This window comes from Myripristis murdjan, chromosome 7, assembly GCF_902150065.1.
Source record: "Myripristis murdjan chromosome 7, fMyrMur1.1, whole genome shotgun sequence".
Lineage (NCBI taxonomy): Eukaryota > Metazoa > Chordata > Actinopteri > Holocentriformes > Holocentridae > Myripristis > Myripristis murdjan.
In genome coordinates this window covers 3,031,683-3,048,253 of record NC_043986.1, presented here as the reverse complement: position 1 = coordinate 3,048,253, position 16,571 = coordinate 3,031,683, and the positions used below count along the sequence as shown (strand labels likewise).

The 16,571-nt window shown below is 40.8% G+C and overlaps 1 protein-coding gene across 5 annotated transcripts in view; it reads left to right on the top strand.

Annotated features, from left to right (window-relative positions):
• The window catches only part of LOC115362019 (extracellular sulfatase Sulf-2-like), a 77,298-nt gene that overhangs the window by 45,231 nt on the left and 15,496 nt on the right, over nucleotides 1-16,571 (top strand). For all 5 annotated transcript variants that reach the window (XM_030055776.1, XM_030055780.1, XM_030055778.1 and 2 more), the window contains exons 8-13: nucleotides 2,077-2,227; nucleotides 3,300-3,399; nucleotides 4,816-4,891; nucleotides 8,164-8,292; nucleotides 12,834-12,890; nucleotides 13,520-13,649. In XM_030055776.1, coding sequence (XP_029911636.1) covers nucleotides 2,077-2,227; nucleotides 3,300-3,399; nucleotides 4,816-4,891; nucleotides 8,164-8,292; nucleotides 12,834-12,890; nucleotides 13,520-13,649 — 643 coding nt within the window. The remainder of the gene's footprint in view (nucleotides 1-2,076; nucleotides 2,228-3,299; nucleotides 3,400-4,815; nucleotides 4,892-8,163; nucleotides 8,293-12,833; nucleotides 12,891-13,519; nucleotides 13,650-16,571) is intronic.

The window sequence follows — 16,571 nt, the reverse complement described above, 5'->3', positions numbered from 1 at the left end:
GTTTCTGGTCATTAATCAGGTAGAAACAGCAGCTGCTGTCTGACTCCAGCTTCACCTCGACTCTCACATCATGAAAACAGAACAAAATGTTGATCATTTACATTTCACCCTGCAAAAACTCTAAATCTTACCAAGAGTATTTGTCTTATTTCAAGTCAAAAATGTCTTATCTCTAGTCAACATATCTCATTACACTTAAAATAAGACATGATCACCTCAGAAGTAACTTCTTTTTAGACAACTGTCTCTTGTTTCAAGTGAAAAGTTGCTTGTTTCATTGGCAAAATTTGTTTCTTGTTTCTTGCTAAATTTTCACTTATTTCAAGTGAATTTTCACTTTTTCCACTGGCAAATTTTGCCAATGAAACAAGCAAATTTTCACTTGAAACAAGTGAAAATTGTCTAAAAACAAGTTATTTCTGAGGTGATCATGTCTTATTTTAAGTGTAATGAGATATTTTGACTAGAAATAAGACATTTTGACTTGAAATAAGACAAATAATCTTGGTAAGATTTAGAGTTTTTGCAGTGCAGCAAAGCGGGGATGTGAGGAAACGTCGCGCTTTAAAGTTTTGTGACGCAGCGGAAAGCGAGTGAAAACCACACCTGATGGCTCAGACAGCAGGAGTCTGAGCCTGCAGGCCGGGGGTTCGAGTCCCATGACGGCCAACAGCTTTGTTTCTTATGGGCCGACATTAACCGTCACCCTTTCCCAACCATAACCGAGCACAACCACAAAGAACCAGGACCTCTTCCTGACCTTCACCGAGCAGGTCTGCTGCCAGCGACGAAAACCAAGCGAACAGACGTCCCGTGACGCTGACTCAGGCTCAACACGCCACTTAAACGTCTGAACATTGACATGTAATATGACACGTGATGTAGTTTGGCTTCAGAAACGTCAACATCATCAGCGTGTTTGTTGGTTTGCAGGAACGTAAAAAGCTTCAGTCCCTCTGAGTGGAGACTCTCTGCCGGACCGTTTTACTGAAATTGTATAAAAATAGCCATATGGCCTCGTGCAAACTGTAGCATCTGCAGGTTTTTTGTTAAATATGACAGTAAATGATTATAAATGAAGTGTTGTGAGATGCTCCTCATGTTAGAAAACATCACATCAGCCTCATTTTACTGTTTTTTTTTTTCAATTAATGAACATTTTGATGCATAAATAATCATCTCAACTAAAACTGTAAATATTATTACAACTACAGTATCTGTCAACATAATTGCAATAATTCTTTTACCATCTTGTGCAGCCCCAGACTCTACATATGCATGAATCCTCAGTCTGCACAGAGTTCGTTTTCTGGCTGTAGTTGCCATCCAACATGATAAAGTTTTAATTATTTATCATTTGAATAATATTAATAAGAGTAAAACAGGAAGAGTGGAAATAAAAACTTAAAGTCTTCTACTGCGCTGAAAACAGAGAGAAATGCTGTGTGCTCAGGTGCAAAAGTGCCACAAAACAAATGTTCCTGACGTGGAGGCATGATTATTAATCGTGATTAATATTGGTGATTAATAATTATGATTAATGATAGTGATTAATAAAGGTGATTAACGTATTACAGCAGAAAAATTCATAACAGTCCCTGCAGACGTCTGGTCGAGATGAAGCAGGAGATTTTATTGCTGCGCTTTCAGCCGCTGCCTGGTTGCCACGGCGAGAACAGTAAAGGGGCGGAGCCAAAGTGTAGGCGAGCTGTCAATCACCCGGCAAACACAAGCCGACATAAAGCCGGGGGATTTCCTCTGAACGGAGCCGTTATCGAAAAAAAAATATAACCATGAAAGGAGGTGAAAGTGGCTACTGAGACCCGTGTGTGTGTGTGTGTGTGTGTGTGTGTGTGAGTGTGTGAGTGTGTGTGTGTGTGTGTGTAATTAATGAACAGCAGCTCTTGCATCTGTCACTGCACTCCACACACAGCATGGTTGTTACCTCAGTCTTTTACCACACACACACTCACACACACACACACTCAGCGTTCGTCCAGGTGTGATAACAGCCTGTAACACACACACACACCCCTCCCTCCCTCCCTCCCTCCCCCTCCCTCCTCCTCCTCCCAGTACTCCCAGTTATAACTACGCCCCGAACCCGGACAAGCACTGGATCATGCGCTACACGGGGCCGATGAAGCCGATCCACATGGAGTTCACCAACCTGCTGCAGAGGAAGAGGCTGCAGACGCTGCTGTCTGTGGACGACAGTGTGGAGAAGGTACGCACACACACACACACACACACACACACACACACCTGCTGAGTCCTCCAGCGTCCTGCACCAACACAGAAACCCACTAAACGGCTCTGCAGCAGCTAATAAAATATCAATTATAATGAACAGATACAGACACAGATTGGCTTGATTTCTTTCAAAAACATGGGAAAAAGGCAAACAGTGAGCAACTCAATTTGAAGAAAGAAGAAAGTACAAAGACAGAAGAAAAAAATGACCTGAAAATTGGCTAAAAAAGCAAAGCAAAAAGCAAAAAGACAGAAAAGTACAAAGAAAAATGAATAAAGACTCGCCGCCTCGTGGTTGTCTGCCTCTGTGAATCTGGCAGGCTGCAGTTTACATCCCCGTCTGTCCAGACTCAGGTGATATTTGTGGTGAAAAGTGTAGTTTTGGTGATATGGAGGGGGGGAAAAAAGAGAAAATTACCTTAAATTTTTTAAAACGTGAGAAAATTATTAGAAAATGATCATAAAAAAAACAAAGGAAAAAATGTCCAGAAAACTGCATTTATGATTATTATTAATTCTATATTTAAAATTATGTTACAGGAAAAAAAATATTGTCTTTTTTGGCTTCTTTTCATGTCTCTTCATGTTCTTTTTGTGTTAATTTCAGGTCATTTTCCTGAAACGTCTTAATAATGTCTTGATAAGTTTGGAGTCAAGCTGCTCGTCTCAGGTTTCAGACGGTTCACGCAACTTTCATCATGTTGAAAGGCAAAAAAAAAAAAAAAAAAAAAAAAAAAGCCAAAACAGTGGAGTCGCGTTCCTGTCTCACTGAAAACGACAGAGCGGCTTTTAGTTTCACCGTCAAAAAGAAAAAAAATGGAAAAAACAAATGCAGCTTTTTTTTTATATCAGCCCAGAGAGGAGGAAGACATTTTTAAACTTTTTGTTTTATTGTGAAATAAATGGAAAATTAACTGATCTGACTGTTAATAGCAGTTACTCATTCATTCTGCCTGTCTGCCTGTCTGTCTCTCTCTCTCTCTGTCTGCCTGTCTCTCTCTCTCTCTCTCTCTCTCTCTCTGTCTGTCTGTCTGTCTGTCTCTCAGCTGTACAACATGCTGGTGGAGACAGGAGAGTTAGACAACACCTACATCATCTACACGGCCGACCACGGCTACCACATCGGGCAGTTCGGCCTCGTCAAAGGTGAGCGACAAAAAAAAAAAAAAAAAAAAAGAAAAGAAAAGAAGAAGAAGAAAGGGAAAAAAATCCTCCGGTGTGACGAGAGGACCGAACTCGTTTCCTCAGAAACAGAAACAAATCTGTTGAAATGAGGCAGAATAAACTGATGAGTCACCAGGATCAAGAAAATTCTGGAAACTAGTTGATTAGCGTCGGATACAAGTGGGATTATCTCAGATAATCTCATCCCGCTGCTGGATTATTGACCTCGATGGAAGAAAAAACAAGACTTGAGCTGTGAGACTGAGGGACTTTCAGATTTTGGTTATTCTACTTCACTGAAACTAAAACTAGCTGTGAAAACAAAATGTTTTATATTAACTGAAATAACAATTAAAACTAGGCTTTAGAAAAAAAAAAAACTAAAGCTAACTGAAATGATATTGTGGATTTACAAAACCAAGTAAAATAAAATAAAAATATATGTATTTGTCAGCTCAGCCGGCCTGAGGAGACTTTAATACTGAAACTGGTAAAAACTGAACTGAACATTCTGAAACAATTAAAACTAATCTGAGACCAGCAAATCTGCTCTGGAAACTAAACCAAACTGAAAACAAACAACAAACAAAATAAAAATAAAAACTGAAACTAATGAAAAATCCAAACTGGAGTGCCTCTGGCTTGGAGAGAATGTTTTTTTTTTTTTTGAGGCACTGAGCTGCTGGTTTTCAGCTCCACTGGAGAGAAAAAAGACTTTTCACCCAAAAAACCCCAAAACAAAACAAACAAACAAACCAAAAAAAAAAAAAAAAACAGGCAGGAAGAAGATTTTCCGGTCAGGGGAGTTTGAGAGTTTCATCACAGAACGACCTGAGGTTTATTTCTCTCTTTATTATTTATTTCAAAAAGACAAATCCGGTTTCCATCCTGTTGGTTTATTCATTACCGAGTTAATCCCTAAAATCAGAGACAAAGAAAAAAGATCCTGTGTTTTAATAAATAATACAACTTTTCTGCTTTTCAGAGCGGCTCTGAAGATTACGAGCGAATTAAACCACCAACGCAGCAGGAAAAATATTAAAACTGTATTAAAACTCATAAAGCTGAAGCAGGTGAAGAAAAACGAGTTTCAAGAGATTATTGAACAGGCGATAAAAATTCTGATGGGCTGTGACTCCGAATCCAATTTAAAAAAAAAATAACCCCATTCAGTTTACTTTTTTTTTCTTTTTTAATTTATTCATCTTTTTAATTCATATTTCTCAGTGTTGTAATTTGTAAAACATTTTGTGAACACTAAAGAGAGTCGTGTACTTTTTTGAACTGCAGTGAAGTAAAACACGATGGATTGTGTCAAATGATGAGCTGAGATGATAAATGGTAAATTAATTGTGTGTGTGTGTGTGTGTGTGTGTGTGTGTGTGTGTGTGTGTGCAGGGAAGTCCATGCCGTACGAGTTTGACATCAGAGTCCCGTTCTACATCCGAGGACCCAACGTGGAGCAGGGCACCATGTAAGGCTTTTATTACTCATCATCAACATACATCAAAATATATTAAAATACATGAAAACACATTTAAATCCATCATCACACCACTCTGCATTATATTACATAACTTACAGTGTGAATCACCTCCTTACAAGCAAAATGTAAACAGACAAAAAAATCTCTTTTTATCTGTGAAGCAAAACTAAAAGCAGCTGCTAAAGCATAAACACGAGAGCGGAGATCAATTTAAAACTGTTTAAGACGAGCTCCAATCAAATCTGAGATCACTTTCATTCCTGAAGGTTTAAGATACCAAACAACAACAACAACAACAACAACAACAACAGCAACACTGCAAACACAGTCAGCAGAATCTCTGACAAGCAAAGCAGCACAAAGTGAAACAGATCAACTTTTTAAAACCGTAAGAAAAAAAAAGATGTTTTTTATTGATCAGCTCATATTGGGTGTCAGACAGTGTTTCATGAACAAATACAGAGCAAATATAAAATTCGTTCCGCCGTTATGATAAATATACAGAATCAACTTAAAAACTGAAGTCAGGGTTAGCCTTGCTGCTTTGAGATCAGGAGGAAAACGAGATCAGCAGGAAAATGCGATCGGGAGGAAAACGAGATAAGGAGGAAAACGAGATTGTGGGAAAACGAGATCGAGAGGAAAACGAGATCAGGAGGAAAATGAGATTGGGAGGAAAACGAGATCAGCAGGACAATGAGATTGGGAGGAAAGTGAGATAAGGGGGATAGAGATCGGGGAAATGAAATCAGGGGAAAACGAGATCAGGAGGCAAATAGATCGGGGGAAAACGAGATCAACAGGAAAATGAGATTGGGAGGAAAACGAGATAAGGAGGAAAACAAGATTGTGGGAAAACGAGATCGGGAGGAAAATGAGATCGGGAGGAAAACGAGATCAGGAGGAAAACGATATTTGGAGGAAAACAAGATCAGCAGGAAAATGAGATCAGGAGGAAAACAATATTTGGAGGAAAACAAGATCAGCAGGAAAATGAGATCAGGAGGAAAACGAGATCAGCAGGAAAATGAGATTGGGAGGAAAACGAGATCAGGAGGAAAACGAGATCAGGAGGAAAACGAGATCGGGAGGAAAACGAGATCAGGAGAAAAACGAGATCAGCAGGACAATGAGATTGGGAGGAAAGTGAGATAAGGGGGAAAGAGATCGGGGGAAATGAAATCGGGGAAAACGAGATCAGGAGGCAAATAGATCGGGGGAAAACGAGATAAGGAGGAAAACAAGATTGTGGGAAAACGAGATTGGGAGGAAAACGAGATCGGCAGGAAAACGAGATCGGGAGGAAAACGAGATCAGGAGGAAAACGAGATCAGGAGGAAAAGCAACTTAAAAGCAGAATCAGTTTGAACTCAAACTCCAGTTGAATGTGTCGATGCAGCTGCTGGGACTCGGTTCTTTCAACAGAATATTCCACGTTCAAGTGAAGGAACTGAAGATTACTTGTTGACTCGACTTCACTCTGATTTAGAGGAAAGGAAGATTTCACATCACTCTTCAGAAAAAAGTTAACGCTCTGTGGCGATGCAACCAAATCCAAACAACGGCTTTCTGATGGAGAAATGATCCTCCCAACAGTTTTCTGAGAGACAGACTTTCAATGATTCAGATAATATTTTCACAGCCTGGGTTTTATTGTAGAACAGAGAATAGAATGGAATAGAATAGAATAGATCTTTATAAACTTGTGACTTTATGAGTTTGTTTTCTCACAAATTTTACCTTCTTAATACTGGAAATTCAGAGTTTTTTTTTTTTTTTTTTGGCAGAATATCAAACCTGTTTTTCATTATTTTGTCTGTTTTGGTTGATGATAATAACCTTGGCCACCGCTCACACCTCACCTCATGCTGCTCCTTTTTAGCGAGCTAATCCAAGCTAACAGGGAAAATAGTTTTGCTTTCCACAGCCAATTATCAGCTGTGTGGTTTCTGAGTGTTGAAACAGAAGCAGAACATTTACAAGGCGGCCGCTTCAACCACAAACTCACATTTTGATTATTAAATCTCTAATTCCCTGCAGGATTTGATAAACGGTTTGTTGACATGGAAAATGTGGAGAAACTTCAAACTGATTTCAACTCCTGCTGAGTGTGTGGACTCCCAACCAGAGTCTAGACTGTGTGTGTGTGTGTGTGTGTGTGTGTGTTTCTGGTAAAGTAGATTAGCACAGTGAGAGCTGTTCCACGAGGTGATCATGAGTTCAGAGAGAGAGAGAGAGAGAGAGTCAGGCTGTCGTCGTGTCATTAAAACAAATCTCTGCACACGTTTCTGAGGTTGCATTTCCACTTTCCGCTGCTCCACGTTTATCTGACGGCTGGAGGTGCGAGTTCCCTCGCAGGAGAAGCTTCTCCATGCAGAACGTCAGATGAACCAGCCGACAGGAAGTGGAGCAGTCAGAGCTAAAACATTAAAATACTCCTTACAGGTTAAAGCAGCCACAATTCAACAGTTTCTTACCATGAACTACTTTCACTTTTCATATTGAGCTTCTTTCTACTGAGAGTAAAACACTGCTGTACTTTTATACTGAAGGAACATGAAAGAAATGCAGGACTTTTACTTTGAAGGGAGGATTTTTACATCATGGTACTGATTCTTTTTCTTAACCCTTTAAAATACAGGAGCCTGTGAGCAGAGGGGCTTTTATTTTGAAAAAAATCACTCTTTTATTTACAAGAGAATATTACAAACATGCAACTTTGTCAGGATTTTTCAGGGTAATTTTTGTGTATTTTTTTTTACAATAAATATTTGGGTGGAATTTTTGGTGAATCAGTGTTATTTTTTTGTAATTGAATTTTAAAAATATATTTATGATAATGATAAATTCTTGGGGTTTTTTTTAAGTCCATGCTAATTTTTTTCCTGATAATTTCTTGTAACTTTTTACAAATTTCTTCCTAATTTTCAGGTCAGGTCTTGCTTGTTTCCCTATCACTCTTCTTTTACCCCCTTGTTTTTTGAGAAGAAGAAGAAGGAGAAGAGGAAGAAGAAGAAGAACAATACACTTTACTGAGAATAAAATACCGCTGTACTTTTACTGCAGGAACATTTTCGGTGCAGGACTTTTATTTTGAAATGACTTCATGCCCCCTCAGGGCTGCTGGTTGTTGTTCAACTTGTCCAGCGCGTCGAGCCTCTGCTGTCCGACTCCTACAGGTTTCTCCCAGCCCTGTGTCAGTGCAAGTGTAGTAACACAGCCCTGTGTGTGTGTGTGTGTGTGTGTGTGTGTGTGTGCAGTAACCCTCACATCGTCCTGAACATCGACTTGGCTCCGACCATCCTGGACATCGCCGGCCTCGACACGCCGCCTGATATGGACGGGAAGTCGATACTGAGTCTGCTGGACACTGACAAACCTGCCAACAGGTACACACACACACACACACACACACACACACACACACACTGTCTGGAGGTGCCTAGTGATCTTTACTACAAAAAATGGATTAAAAAATAAAAGAGAGGATCATCAGCAAAAGGTGAAGTGCTGAAAAAGTTCATTCAGAGCAGCGCCACCTTGTGTCTGAAAGCCTGCAGCGTCATCGCATTTTCAAATTCAAAATAATCCAAATGAATCTCACAGGAGCCTGGTGAGCCTCACCTTGTGCTTTTGTACAAACCAGCTGATTCTGATGGGTTTGAGCTCCATCGCCCTCTAGTGGTGAGAGATCACTATATATTAGCGCCGCTTTAAAGAACAAAACAGAACCCAAAAAATACAACATCAACAAATATTAAAGCTAAAACACAAATAAAATAACCGTGGTGTATTAGATATTGCACTGTGTGTGTGTGTGTGTGTGTGTGTGTGTGTGTGTGTAATCATACTAAATAGTCCCCAGAATCTCCAGCGTCATAATAAATCAGGCCTCCATGAAGTGACGTCACATGACCTCTACCTCCTGTGAAACAGTGACATCATCCTGCTCTAGTGGCTGTAAATTAAAAATTCAACCAATGAAACCTTCGCAAATCTTTAAACATCCTCTCTCATCACCTGGACCTTCAAAATAAAACTCTGTCTCAACAAAGTAAGAGTCCATTTCATGGGGTCTTTAACGACAAACATTTTGAGCAGCAAAAATTAAAAAGTGTGTGAGATCGCTCAGGTGTGGGGGCGTTTTCATTTTGCAAATTAAAGGATTTTTAATATTTTCCAGTGCTTTACTTTGAAAAGTAACGCTGGAGTCAGTGTGGCATGTGGTCAGACGGAGCGGCGGCGGGAGCGAACGGGGAAAAGTCCAGAAGGAGTTGGAAGCTGCTCGTCGTCCAGCGCGAGCCGCAGCCGTGACGCTGCCGTTAATCCCCTCCTTGTTTCCCACCTTCCTCGGCTGCTCGGCCCTCATTTATCTGCCGCTCTCAGAGCCGCCTTTCATGTCGGCTTCACGCGAGCCGGCCGGCCCGGCTGAGGGAAGCGGCTCTGCCTCCTCGCACGCTGGCTCCTCATGTGCCTGATTGAATTAGTGTTGTAATTAGCCGCGGTGCCGCCGAGCCCAGCGGGACGAGGTGAGGGTCTGCCTTCGCCGGGCGGCCGGGGGGATTAGCCACCGCGCCGACACGCCGGCTGCTGCCGCGCAGATAAACCAGAGGAGGAAACACGAGAGCGGAGATGAGAGAGAGAGTCTTACAGCACTTGACGATATTATTATTTTACATAAATTTTATATACCGCATCGGGCAGTTATTCATGAGAAGACGCCGCTTTGGGCCACAGAGCCGTCACCGTTCTAGAAAGATTGTTGAATGAAATTCGGCGCTGGACCGGCCCCCCTTTTCCCCAACACACACTAATGAGCTGCATAAAGCAACATCAGGACACTCATAACATACAGGTGAAGCAACAGATACCACCTGGCACCTTAACCCTATAAAGCCATTCGTATCATATATGATACACATTTTCAATTCCGTTTTTCGTTTTCAGTTTAATCAATACTTGACCAAAATACTGTTGTATACCTTTGAACACTTCCCCTGTTCACCCTGGACCATTGGCACTTCAAGTACATATCATATATCATACACCAGAAAGGTCATGTAATAACATTTTTTTTATATTATTTTTATATATATATATATATATTTTGTTATAGGACTAAATAAAGGGTTCAATTTCAAAAAATTGGAATTTTCTGCCAATTCTTTCATAGTTCAGGCTTTATAGGGTTAACAACAGGTGTGCTTACAGGGTTTCATAAAATAATTCACAAAATCTAGATAATCTAGTGGAACCTGGATAATCCTGGTTCTCTGTTGCTTGAAAGACTTTGAATCAGGCGATTGTGCAGAATCTGCGTTTTCATCTTCCTCCTCGCTCCCTGAAGAGTCCAGCCTCCGAGCTCGAGGAGAACACAGGCGGCAGCTGAAAGTCAGAGGCACAGCCAGGAACAAAAAGACTCTGTTTCATTTAGAGAACCCTGCAGAGCGCCGGGCCGCCGGGCCGCCGGGCCGCCGGGCCGCCTCCGGAGGCTCTGTGAGGTCACACCTGAGCGGGACGGGCTGGGAGACTCGTCCTCTGAAAGGCAAATGAATCATCTCACCTTGGAGAACAAAACAACGCCGTGCACCTTCCCGCTCTGATCTCCGGCCTCGCCCGGCCTTAACTTCTGAAGCGAGGCTGCATCCTCGTGTGATTGGTCGGAGCGTGATGTTCCCCTCACTGCCGGGCCGGCTGCAGCCCGGAGCCGCCGTGTTTTCAATCAGGCCGCCGCCGCCGCTCCGTCCTGCCAGATGATTGCTTTCACCTCAGCTTCCCCCGGAGGACAGCAGAGGCTGATTAGAGGGCCGGAGCGAAACCCAGCGGGGCTCCGAGCGCCAAACCGGCCAACCCGAGGGCAGAGAGGCCGCAGCCAATCAGGAGAGAGGACAGAAACACTCTCTTAATATGTGAGAAAAAGATGTGAGGGGTGAAAGAACAGGCCCGCCGGCAGGATGCAGGCAGCACAGACGAGCTTCATGTTGCTTCTGAGTCCGAGGCAGGAGGCGAGGCTGTCAGCTGGACCAAAACATCACATCTGGATCTTTTATTCCAACAGATACCAGAGATTCAAACACAAATTCTAACCCAAAAATACACTCAGTGTCCACTTCATCAGCTCCACCTGTATAATCTAATCTAATCTAATCCAGTCAAGCTGTTGTGCCATAAACTTTCCATTGCATTTTACTGACAGTTGTTTCCACTATTCTGTCCCCCCTCATGTTATGTAAATAGGGAGGACAAAAAAACAGTATAATGCAGTCCAGTAGCAGACCTCTGCAAACTACAGCCTCAGTAATAAACACAGAATTAAAGGGACACATTCTGCACAATGTCAACACAAACTGAACATTATAAACTTTGTTAAAAGGTGGAGTTTATGGCAGAGCTGCTGACCTTTGACAGAATATTGTAAAATTAAATAAAAATGTTCTGTGTTTGGCTTCTTTCAGCAGCAGCCAGACCTGAAAACACACAACGTACTGCGACGCGTTAGAGAAAAAAAAACTGTTATAGAAATTTATGAGAAAAACCTCAAAATTTATGAGATTATAAAGTCAGGTCTTTGTTCTTGGTTCCTTGACCAAAAAAAAAAAAAAAAAAAAAAAAAAAAAAGTTGAAATTTGAATTTTTTTTCTCGTAAATTTGTGATGTTATAATCTCAGAATTTTTGAGTTTTTTTCTCATAAATTTCCGATTTTAATCTCAGATAATTTCTGAGTTTTTTTTCTCGTAAATTTGTGACTTTATAATCTCAGAATTTTCATTTTTTCTCATAAATTTTTAAATATAACTTTAAAAACTTTTTTTCTTGTAAATTTGCCACTTCAACCTTGGAAATTGGAGTTTTTTCCCCTCATATTATTAACCCCACTTACACACACACACACACACACACACACACACACACACACTCCTCACCTCTGGCTCAGTCATTAGTTGTTCCTGCCTCGCCCTATAACTCGCTGTTCTAAATGTGTTAAATATAAAAATGTAAAGTATGCAGGAATGTATTTACTTGTTTTGGGTGCTGGACTCTGCGGGTTTAGGAGGAAAATGTAGATTTGTTGTTGCCGACGTCTGTTTTACCATCTGGCGGAAAAAAACCCTCTGGTTTGATTGACAGCTGTCAATCATGCTGTCAGGGGAGCGGTTTCCGGCCGACTGGAGGCTCTGACAGGAAGCAGCGCTCATTAGTTAAATAAATGTCACCTCGCCCCGACAACCACACACCGCTTTCCTGACAGCGTCACGTGTGTGTGTGTGTGTGTGTGTGTGTGTGTGTGTATTCCCAGTAAACGTCTCGCTCTGTTCACTTCCTGCTGGTTTCTCTGGTTTTAAACACACGGGATCACAGCCAGACTGTCTTTTCTCTTTTCTTTTCCAGCAGTGGCAGCGTCTCTGTGAAGGGTTAAAACACATCAAATATTATTTAGAGCGTATTAATGATTAATCAGTATTAATTAATGATCATCAACAACGGCCTCCAGCAAACGACCTCACATGACCTCGACATCCTGTCAAACAGAGCATCTTAAACAGCGACGTCATCCTGCTCCAGTGGCTGGAAATTAAAACTTTGACCAATAAAACCTTCACACATCTGTAAACATCCTCTCTCATCCACCTGTTCCTTCAAAATAAAAGTCTTTAATTTTCCCAGAGCTCTGGCCTCAAAACCCAAATTAGCAGGTCCCAGAGAAAACAGAAAAAAAAAAAATAAATAAAAAAAAAAATCCTGAGGGGGGGGGGGGGGAGGTAATGAAAGGATACAGGATGGAGTGAGAGGACAGAGTAGTGCAGGTGATGGGTTTGGTGTGTGTGTGTGTGTGTGTGTGAGCAGTCAAACTGCCTGCAGAAGCAATTGAACTCTGCTCCTGTTCTTTCTTTCTTTTTTCTTTTTTCTTTTTTTTTTGTTGCTCCTCAGGTTCCAAGTTAACAAGAAGAGCAAAGTGTGGCGAGACTCGTTCCTGGTGGAGAGAGGGTAAATCACACGAACACCACACTGTTACCATGGCAGCAGCTTTAACACGGCTGCACGGCCGCTGCTGCTGTTGATAGAGTCTGCTGTCATTACTGTTATTAACACCTATATAGTACATAATTCACTCCACTATAATTAACGTCCAGGCAAACACTGCTACCAGAACTATTTTTGGTAAATAATATTATCACTGCTGTTGCAAGAGCAAATAGTGGTATCAGTATGCACAGGTGAAAAAAAAATAAATAAATACTGTTACTGCTCGCTCTGCTGGACGGGCCATGTGGCATCCTGCAGGGGATTTGGGCTGAAAAACCTGTTTTAATGTTGACTGACTGACTAATAAAGCAGGTGGATCAGCCCTAACCCTGTTACTGCTAATGCTGCCACGTAAATACTGCAGTATCTCTTCATAGTATAGTAGTATGTTGTAGTAGTAACTTGTGTAAACGCTGTTGATTAAAACTGACATCATCACTGTAACCAGGAACCTCGAGAACTAGAGCCGAGTGTCGGGTTCCCAGCCGGCTCCTGATTGGTCCGTCAACAGGAAGCAGCGTATTAGCAGCGGGCCGGGCTGTGATTGGTGTACTGAAGGTGAAGCTTTGCTCTGATTGGTCTGTTAACAGGAAGCTGCTGCACCAGCGTGTGGAGGGCAAGGAAGTGTCGCAGGAGGAGAACTTCCTGCCCAAACACCAACGAGTAAGAGACCTGTGTCAGCGGGCCGAGTACCAGACGCCCTGTCAGCAGACCGGACAGGTAACAACAACAACAACAACAAGCACAACAACAACATGATCAACAAAAACAACAACAACCATACCAACTGCCGCAACAACAGAAACAACAACAACAACAACAACAACCACAACAACAACAACATTCACATTAATAACAGCAGCAGCAGCAGCAAGTCCAACAAAAACAATAGCAGCTTCAACGGCAATAACATCATCATCATCATCAACAACAACACAACAATAAGAACCACAACTACAACAACATTCACATCCATTAAATCAACAGCCGCAGCAGCAGCAACAACAACAACAACAGTAAAAACATAAACATAACAACAAGACCAAGAACAACAGCAAAACAAGAACAGCAACACTTCCAGCCATTACTGAACATCTCACTGCATTGTTTTTGTTTTTGTTTGTTTTTTAGTTATTTTAGTGACCAACGTTTTATTGTCTTCACACGATGCATCAACAACAACATTATTAACAACAACACTAACACAAACACCAACAACAACATCATCATCATCAACAACAGCAACATCCACAACATCAACAACATTATCGTCGTCATCATCGTCATCAAGCGTCTTTAAGTACCTAGAAAAGCGCTATATAAATTTGATGTATTATTATTATTATTATTATTATCAACACCATCAACGTCAATAACATTATCAACAACAACACAAATATTAACAACATCATCATCATCATCGTCAACAACAGCAACATCCACAACATCAACAACACTAACACCAACACCATAATTAACAACAACATAATCATCATCATCATCATCATCATCATCAAAATCAACACCGCCAACAAAGTGACCGTTTTATTGTCTTGACACGATACATCAACAACAACATTATTAACAACAACACTAACACCAACACCAATAACAACATCATCATCATCAACAACAGCAACGTCAACAACATTATCAACAACAACACCATCATCAACAACAGCAACATCCACAACAACATCATCAATAACAAGACTGACACCAACACCAATAACAACAACATCATCATCATCACCATCAACCTCAACAACAGCATTATTAACAACACCATCATCATCAACAACAGCAACATCCACAGCATCAACAACATCATCAACAACAAGACTGACACCAACACCAATAATAACAACATCATCATCAACAACACCACCAGTGTCAACAACAACACTAACACCAACACTGATAACAACAACAACATCAGCAACAGCAACATCCACAACATCAACAACATCATTGTTGTCATCATCATTATCAACACCATCAACGTCAACAACATTATCAACAACAACACCAATATTAACAACATCATCATCATCGTCAACAACAACAACATCCACAACATCATCAACAACACTAACACCAACACTATAATTAACAACAACATAATCATCATCATCAAAATCAACACCGCCAACAAAGTGACCGTTTTATTGTCTTGACACGATGCATCAACAACAACATTATTAACAACAACACTAACACCAACACTATAATTAACAACAACATCATCATCATCATCATCAACACCGCCAACAAAGTGACCGTTTTATTGTCTTGACACGATGCATCAACAACAACATTATTAAAAACAACACAAACACCAACACCAGTAACAACATCATCAACAACAGCAACATCCACAACATCATCAACAACACCACCAATGTCAACAACAACAATAACACCAACACCGATAACAACATCTTCATCATCCACAACAGCAACATCCACAACATCAACACCATCAACGTCATCAACACCATCAGCGTCAACAACAGCATTATTAACAACACCACCAATATTAACAACATCATCATCATCATCATCGTCAACAACAGCAACATCCACAACATCATCAACAACAATAACACCAACACCATAATTAACAACAACATCATCATCATCATCATCATCATCATCATCAAAATCAACACCACCAACATCAACAACACTAACACCAACACCAATAACAACACCATCATCATCAACAACATCAACGTCAACAACATTATCAACAACAACACCAATATTAACATCATCATCATCAACACCACCAATGTCAACAACAACAACACCAACACCAATAACAACACCATCATCATCAACAACATCAACGTCAACAACATTATCAACAACAACACCAATATTAACATCATCATCATCAACACCACCAATGTCAACAACAACAACACCAACACCAATAAGAACATCATCATCATCAACAACAGCAACATCCACAACATCAACACCATCATCATCATCATCATCAACACAATCAACGTCAACAACAACATTATCAACAACAACACCAATATTAACAACATCATCATCATCATCATCGTCAACAACAACAACATCCACAACATCATCAACAACACTAACACCAACACCATAATTAACAACAACATAATCATCATCATCAAAATCAACACCACCAACATCAGCAACAACAACAACAACAACAACATTAACACCAATAACAACATCATCATCATCATCATCATCATCATCATCATCTTCAACAACAACAACACCACCATTGTTTATGTTTTCATTTTATTTGTTTTTTCTTAGTGCACAACATTATATTGGCTTCTCTGGTTCTTCACATGTTGACACAAACACACAAACATACATTATGTCACGAGTAAACACCAAAATAAACAAAACAAAACAGCCCGCTCAGCCCCTCCCCCCACCCCCCACTGCTGCTGCTGGATAATCTGACCAATCTGAAATGAGTGAAGTTTATTAAAACTCTCTCTCTCTCTCTCTCACACACACACACACACACACACACACATTGAGACAGCAGTAACTAAATATAAAGCCCACACACTCCTCGCAGCCCCAGCAGAGCAGGATTTCAGTGAGTCAGCGTTTCCTCCGCAGCCTCTGATGTTT